Source organism: Triticum dicoccoides, chromosome 3B, assembly GCF_002162155.2.
Source record: "Triticum dicoccoides isolate Atlit2015 ecotype Zavitan chromosome 3B, WEW_v2.0, whole genome shotgun sequence".
Classification (NCBI taxonomy): domain Eukaryota; kingdom Viridiplantae; phylum Streptophyta; class Magnoliopsida; order Poales; family Poaceae; genus Triticum; species Triticum dicoccoides.
The window spans coordinates 162,841,623-162,849,722 of NC_041385.1; the positions used below are offsets into that span (position 1 = coordinate 162,841,623).

General features: G+C 45.3%; 1 protein-coding gene across 1 annotated transcript; it reads left to right on the forward strand.

The window, feature by feature from the left end:
• Nucleotides 1-5,557: 5,557 nt before the first annotated feature.
• LOC119275350 lies at nt 5,558-7,667 on the forward strand. Its single transcript, XM_037556166.1, has 3 exons — nt 5,558-5,923; nt 7,061-7,178; nt 7,269-7,667. The coding sequence occupies exons 1-3, from the start codon at nt 5,616-5,618 to the stop codon at nt 7,470-7,472; spliced, it is 630 nt and encodes a 209-aa protein (XP_037412063.1). The 5' UTR covers nt 5,558-5,615; the 3' UTR covers nt 7,473-7,667.
• The last annotated feature ends 433 nt before the right edge of the window (nt 7,668-8,100 follow it).

An 8,100-nucleotide genomic window follows, 5' to 3' on the forward strand; every position in this document is an offset into this window, starting at 1 on the left:
GCTTTCCAACAAACTTGGTTTCATTGAATTCGGAGTCCGTTTGCAAAAGTTGTGGCTGTTTTGGTAAAGGCTGCAGCGGTACTACCGCGACTAGAGCGGATGTAATTTTTTACTACCGCTCCAGAGCGGTACTACCGCTGCTCCTGAGTGGTAGTACCGCTCCAGATCAGTTCTACCGTGGCTCCTAAGCGGTAGTACCGCCCCGGACCAAAATCTCGTGTTTTCTCTCTCGTTTGGGCTGTTTTGGCCATGCTAAGCGGTAGTACCGCTCCTCCAAGCGGTAGTACCGCTTGTGCACAACCTGAGCACATAACGGTTGGATTCGGGAGGTCCTATAAAAGGGGGTCTTCTTCCCCAATGAACCTAATCCTTTGAGCTCGTGTTCTTCCCCCATTGTTGACCTTCTTCGAGCTTGCTAACTCTCAATCCCTCCAATGATTCTTGCTAGTTCTTGAGGGAAAAGAGAGAGGAGATCTAGATCCACGTTTCCACCAATCACTTTCTCCTCTAAGTGAGGGGAACCCCTTGGATCTAGATCTTGGAGTTCTTCGTGTTCTTCTTTCGTTCTTCCTCTCATTTTCCTCCCTAGCATTAGTTGCTTTTGTGGCATTTGGGAGAGAGGGACTTGGGTACTCCGTGTGCCCTTGCCATTGCATTTGGTGCATCGGTTTGAGTTCTCCACAGTGATACGTGGAAGTGAAGTTTGAGAAGCTTATTACTCTTGGGTGTTTGGGCACCCTAGAGCTTGTTCCTCTTGGGTTACTTGGTGCCCTAGACGGTTGGTGGTGTTTGGAGCTCAATCATTATGGTGTAAAGTTCCGGGCAAGCGTCGGGGTCTCCAATTAGGTTGTGGAGATCGCCCCGAGCAATTTGACGGGTACTGGTGACCGCCCCCAAGGGTTGCCAAAGTGTACGGGTCCGGTGACCGCCCCCAAGGGTTGCCATTTGTACGGGTTCGGTGACCGCCCTCAAGGGTCCCTTAGTGGAATCACGGCATCTTGCATTGTGCGAGGGCGTGAGGAGATTACGGTGGCCCTAGTGGCTTCTTGGGGAGCATTGTGCCTCCACACCGCTCCAAATGGAGATTAGCATCCGCAAGGGTGTGAACTTCGGGATACATCGTCGTCTCCGCGTGCCTTGGTTATCTCTTACCCGAGCCCTTTACTTATGCACTTTACTTTGTGATAGCCATATTGTTCTTTGTCATATATCTTGCTATCACATAGTTGCTTATATTGCTTAGCATAAGTTGTTGGTGCACATAGGTGCTACTAGTTGTTTTAGGTTTTGTGCTTGACAAATTAACTGCTAGGTTTATTCCGCATTTGTTCAAGCCTAAACCATAATTACTTTAAAACGCCTATTCACCCCCCCCCCCCTCTAGGCGACATCCATGATCTTTCACCTAGTTTAATCTCGTTACTGGCAAGTCTCTTTACTCGTTCTATAATACTTCATCCAGCAACTAACTCATTAGTCACATTGCTTGCAAGGCTTATAGTGACGAGCATTATCGAGAGGGCCCAGAAATACCTCTCCGAAACACAGAGTGACAAATCCTAATCTTGATCTATGTCAACCCAACAAATACCTTCGGAGACACTTGTAGAGCATCTTTATAATCACCCATTTACATTGTGATGTTTGATAGCACACAAAGTGTTCCTCCGGTATTCGGAGTTGCATAATCTCATAGTCTGAGGAACATGTATAAGTCATGAAGAAAGCAGTAGCAATGAAACTGTAACGATCATAATGCTAAGCTAACGGATGGGTCATGTCCATCACATCATTCTCCTAATGATGTGATCCCGTTCATCAAATGACAACACATGTCTATGGTTAGGAAACATAACCATCTTTGATTAACGAGCTAGTCAAGTAGAGGCATACTAGGGACACTCTGTTTTGTCTATGTATTCACACATGTACTAAGTTTCCGGTTAATACAATTCTAGCATGAATAATAAACATTTATCATGAAATAAGGAAATAAATAATAACTTTATTATTGCCTCAGGCATATTTCCTTCAGCCGGCAGCTGGCAGAGCCACCGGAGAAATGGGCGGTGGCGGCGACAACGAAGGAGGCTGGCGAGGGCTTTTTGGAATGGGAGAGGATATCCAATGTGCCACCAACCAACGAGCCAGGGGGAGGAGAAGGCGAGCGCGCGCGCTTCCGTCTCATGTCCGCGTCGACGCAAATCCGGCTCAAAATTGGGTCGGGAATGGGTCACCCGTGGACGAAAAGCGGACACGCGTTCGTTTGGGTCAGCGTGTTGGGACGACTTTTGTGTCATGTCAACCCAAACGGACGCCCGCGGACGAAATGGGTCGCCCCGTTGGAGTTTCTCTAAGGGCATCTCTAACATTAACTTGCAAAAATCCTCATGTATGTCTGCAGATAGGGATATGGGAGGGCATCATCCAACGCTAGGTGTATACATTTCAAACTGCATTTTAACTATTCAGACGAGATTCATGGAAAACAGCCGATATAAGTTCAGATAGAAAATAGCACAAATCATCCATACATAGCATGCAAATTAATTTTAGTACAACAATGTCTCTAATTCGACTAGATCCCGGATGCCCAGCAAGTTTTCCATGAACGGATCATGTTGTTCCACACAAACTCCCCTTTCAGCTTCATCGAACAGTGTGTGCACATAAATGGCTGCCCCTCTGTCTTGTGGTACACCACAGTGATGCGTGCGGACTACATATAATGTGTAGACCAACATTGAACGAATGAGTCAATCAACAAGTTGAGCAAGAGGAAGTAAAACTTACCATCTCCTCCATGTCCGCATGCAATGGCCACCTTGCCTCGAGCTGACTAACCAAGTTGCAAAACTTGATCACACCGACCTGGATAGCGCACCAGCGATACGACAACGACCTAACGTTGCCTGGTTTAATGATGTACATGTCGTAGGATGCAATGTGCTTTCGTGTGTGAAACTTTTGATGACTTGCTCCCAGAAGGCCTCCCTTCTGATCCTGCCTATGAAATCCGCATATATAGCCATCCACGCATCGCACAACAACTCATCCTCCATGGCCGAGTAGCTCACCATCCTTTGTACTATGAAAACAACAAAGCATTTGATTGAACACCTGTCGGGCGTCGTGTCCACCATGGAGGTCATCGACAGGGGGCGGAGTGTACATGGTAAAAATGGCTCTAGGGAGAAACGGCGAGCCGGGCGCGTCGATGTTGTTTGTGAACGTTTGTCAATACCTCTGTGGTGGCCATAGATGAACATGAGCGACGGCGAAGGTGGGGTGCGGATGCAAAATAAGGGGAAGAAGGGGCAGAGTGGAAGGAAAGGAAGGAAGGAAGGATTGGGTGGGGCAAGGGTGTCGAAGTCCTATGTGTCCGGGTGTCTGGGCTCCCACAAACCTCCCACACTTTTGTCTCCAATTTGCGGGAGAAATCGCGTCCGAACTATCTGGCAGACCATACAGGTCGATGTTGAATGGTTTCCGTGGTCCTAATGGTTACGGGAGGTTTGTGTGCCCTTTGCCAAGGAAATCATCCTTGAGTTTTCTGAAGCTGCTTGACTCACTGTTTTTTTTAACCAGGGGTTGTCCCAGAGGGGCCTAGAAGCTTTCATTAAACAATGGCAAAATTACACAGAGGACCATCAAAGATAAATAAAATACAACCATGTCCTGACTTTTTGCACTAAGGACCCTGAAAGATATGAAGAAAACGCCATCGAGTCCAGCTCCATCACCATCGCTTCTGCACACCGCGGTACAGTCAAGCACAACGCCGCCGGGGACAACACCACTTGGGGCGAGGTGCCAGGAGCCAACTGCACCGAAGCAAAGGGGCCTCCACAACGGCATAGAAGCTAGGAGGTTGATGTTCACATGCAAACGCCGACCGGAGAGAACCGATGCCGACGAAGAGGGAGGGAGCGATCGCCATTCGACCATCTTAGACGACAATCAACAAAGAGCCGCCGTGATTTCGCTCCCGGGAGCAGCTTCCATACTCCCCCGCTGTAGATCTTGCGCCAGCCGATGCATGAGCTGCAGACCGGCATCCTCTAGATCACCAAGACCAGAGAACACAGTTTGCAGGCCACGATCGCCAGCACCAATTTCGCAGAAGAAGCCAGCCTTATTGTAAACGGAGATCCCCACCGCCATCCTCCCCACCGCATCTGGCTCTGACCACTAGAGTACCACCACGAGGAGGAAGAGCACGAGGACGCTAGAGATCTGGCCAAAGAGATATGCAGCTTCTCTCCCGGCATAGCGCCAACTACCAGCATGAGCATCAAGCTGACACCTAAACCAAAACCTACAACTAGCATGTACAGAGATGTCGGCGTCTCTCCTTTGCCATCTCCGACCGGCTATTTCGACTAGAGAGGCTCGGCATTGACCCGGAGATCCACGGGGAACACTCAAGGGAGGCGGAGAACGACAAAGAGGGGGAGGGTGGGGGCAGAGAAAACTGGCTCGGGTACCAGTTTTGATTAACTCTGACCGGGTTTACAGAGAAAACTATTAAATATATATACAATTCCAAACATATACAGCATGAAAATTTAATTGATGTTGTATCCAGTGATATGCATTTGGTATTTTGAATGTACATATGTTTATCAATAAATATAGTCAAAGTTTGTAATATTTGACTTTTGAAAAAAAATCTATATGCACTACATTATGAAATAGAGTGAGTAGTGGTTAAATTCATGCATTAAATACGTGCAAAGCCAAGCGCGTCTTATATTTTGGGAAGGAGGGAGTGTCACATAGTCAAAACGAATATTCGATTAGCAAAGACCCATCTATACTCTCGCTCACTACCAATGGCAACAACATATCTTCAGAGCATATATAGAGCCGGGAGGGGCTTATTCAACGGGGAGGTCATCATCCCACAATCGTTCCAACCCCCTCATCTAGACACCAAAACCTATTGAGATACACCGCCATAGCCCAGATCGACACACCGCCACATCCACACGAGTCCCCGAAGGGTGCTGGAGTCGAGGGGAACGACTATCCGATCTGCAGGAGCAAAGAAATCTCTGAGCATAATCTCTCACTCGAAAACCCTTCCACGGGATACTAATTTCATTTTGAATATAACATAAATTTTGGGATGTCATTGTGACCTTACTAAAGAACCACTTCTCAGCAAAATACATGTTAGCAAAATCTGTGTTATCTACTTTGTTCCTTATTACTGTAGTTGTTTATTTCCTTTTTTTTTGGAGATATAAGATATTATTATTTTTGAAAATTGAGATATAAGATATTGATTGGTTCAATCGAGTCATTTATCAAACTGCGAATTTGTCGATTAAACCATTGAATTTAGTAGATCATAAGATATTTTCCCAAAAATACAGACAAGTGAGTTGATTCATTTAAATTTAAAATTATTTAATAATATCTATAAAATGTTCCCTGAATCTTTGGAAATCTGAAACAGAAAGCGGGTCCGATAACCTCTATATTGAGTTCACATGAGACAGGAAAAATTGTGAGATCTACACCATGAAATGTTGATCGGACGGTTAAGAACCACAGCCGGAGATGTCTCCCTCTTCCCCATCTCAGGCACACAAGCCCTAAACCCGTGCATGGCATTCCCCGCCTCTCGCCGTCTCTCCGCCGCCGCCGCTCCGAAACTCTCCTCCCTCTTCACGCCCGGACCCACTCCTAAGCCTCGCCCGCTGCCGCCGGAGTCCGGCGATGATCCTAGGCGGCGGAAGCCGAGGCCGAGATCAAGGCACCCGTGGGGGGAGGATGCTGCAGCGCTTCTCCGGCGGCTTCACGAGGGGCGATACCTGCCGGGACCCTACCTCCCGGATGCGCCGCATGTAGTATCCCCCGACGCTGTCAAGGCCGCCGCCGAGCGGTTCGGCAACGATCACCAGGTCGTCGCCAAGTGAGTTCTGATTCTCGTATTGTTTGTAACCTTAGTCTTATTATAGCATCCTTGACAGTTGGCTCAGATGGATACTTCGTATGGAAGAGAGATCATGGATGCTATTGAGTGCCATGAAATATTCAGATTTAGAGAGCTAAGTGGCTGACTTTTTAGGGGTCTCGGTTGTCACTAGCAGTCCATTTGTTGCATGAACATTTCTGGAAAAAAGATAGTACTCCCTCCGGCCCAAAATAAGTGTCGCTGATTTAGTACAAAGTACTGATTTCATTGACCTGGGAAAGTATGTTTTCAGGTAAAATATCCAGGAGAAATAGCACTATGTATTGTGTAGCTTGACTTGAATTGGACATTGAATGCTCTGAGTTTCTGGCTACGGTTTTTATCTTGTGGATTGCAGTGTCATTTTTATTCTTTCTAACATTGACTTTCCTGGGGTCTTTGGCATGGCAAGGCATCACAATGTGATTCTAGAAATGAATTGCTTTATTTTGCTCCAGAGAGATTGAATTTGGTAGTTGTAACTTGTAAATTTGAAGGCATTTGTCGACAACAGATCATTTCAAGCGACTACATTATTTAGAGATAGTGCAAGAACCAAATTTATTCTCATGTATGATGTATGTTTGAAATACCATCTATAAGCTAGATCTTATAACCCTTGTTGATCAGTGTGCTGACCTACCGGAGGAGAACATGGATGCTTCTATTTTGTCGAATTGAGTCCATTATTCCATCTATATGGTTTAGTCTTAGCTACATTTCTAGAGAACAGCATCTTAAGACAAACTAGTGGATTAATAATTTGCGGAGGGTCAATTTTTTTTGAAAGTGGGAACTCTTTGTGTTCAATTTTCAGTGCTATGGCTGCTGCCATGCCAAGGTTAATGGTGGTTTGGGGCCTTTAAGGCATATTGCATCAACATCTTCGAAAACAATATTGATCTTGTTCCCCATGTTTGCTGCCTTTGTTTTATCCCTGAATAATGTGAAAAGGCAGCTGCATAGTTCTTTTTTGTGTGTGTGAACCAATGTGTTTTATATTATTAGCCGAAGGTAAAAGGCGGAACTAACATGGCAGAACTGTTACAAATCACTTGATTCATCTGTTGTTGAACCTTTTTCTTGACATTGCAGATGGTTGTCGGGAAGTGACTTGAAGAAGGTAGCATTGTTTGGCTGCCCATCTGTTGAGCGAAGAACAGTTTTTGCATCAAAAAGATTACGAGCTTTCTTCAACTTGCCAGAAGAGAAAGTATGCAATTTTCAATTCGGTAACTTCAGTAGAAGAATTTGTTCTCAACACATGCTTGAGATTTCCCTCTCACATGTTGTACTCTTTCAGGTATGCAGCTCTTGCAAGATAAGAAGTTCATGCCAGTTTATTAACCAGGAGGTGCCTAGGTATGATAAAGTGATCTTGTCAGATACTATGAGGATCCTTGCTTTGTTTGTACTGGATGCATATCCTGAGCCACTACAGGTTACTGCTGAAGTAAAAGCTAGTGTCCGCAAACTTCTCAAGGACACCATAAATCTAAGCATTTAAGTGCTTTGAGGATAATTCGTAATCAGTGGAGGTACTATGTACATGTCAGGTAGATTTAGGTTCATTTTCCCACTCTTAATTTTCTTTTGTGCCTCAAGCATTGTAACATGACCTGAAGCAACTAATAGAGTGATGGCCACATTTATTTGATGTTCATGTTTCATTCAGACAATACCTGAAAGTTAAGACTGCTGACCTCGATGGATTTTTCGTCTTTGTTTTTCTCTTTGGTTTTTACCAATATGTGGTGTGTAGCTAATGGTGAACCCTCAATGCTATTAGCTTAGTGTAGTGTAAATATATTCTGTTTTTGCTTGATTGTTCAACTTCGGTAAGATATTGTTCCATCATAGCTCTGGTTTATGGGACAATTTGGTAGTACAATTTTTCCTGTTATGCTGACAAATTAATTAAGTTTCGTGACACGCCTCATGATGCAAGGGGAGTTTGCCAGGCAGTTGACGGTGACTGATAGGATATCAAACAAACTGATGAGTGATGACACGATGGTTCTGCCCCCTTGGTCAGCTCTGCATATTTGTCAAGATCCTTTTCGCTTGAGCATCTTGTCTGACAATGCTGAAACATGCTTGTTCGACATTGCTTGCGTCTCCCAGTCCATTGTACC

Coding starts and splice junctions, on each gene's coding strand:
- LOC119275350 (XM_037556166.1), top strand. CDS start 5,616: ATGGCATTCCCCGCCTCTCGCCGTCTCTCCGCCGCCGCCGCTCCGAAA. Junction 5,924..7,060: donor GATCACCAGGTCGTCGCCAA/GTGAGTTCTGAT, acceptor TTGACATTGCAG/ATGGTTGTCGGGAAGTGACT. Junction 7,179..7,268: donor TCAACTTGCCAGAAGAGAAA/GTATGCAATTTT, acceptor GTACTCTTTCAG/GTATGCAGCTCTTGCAAGAT.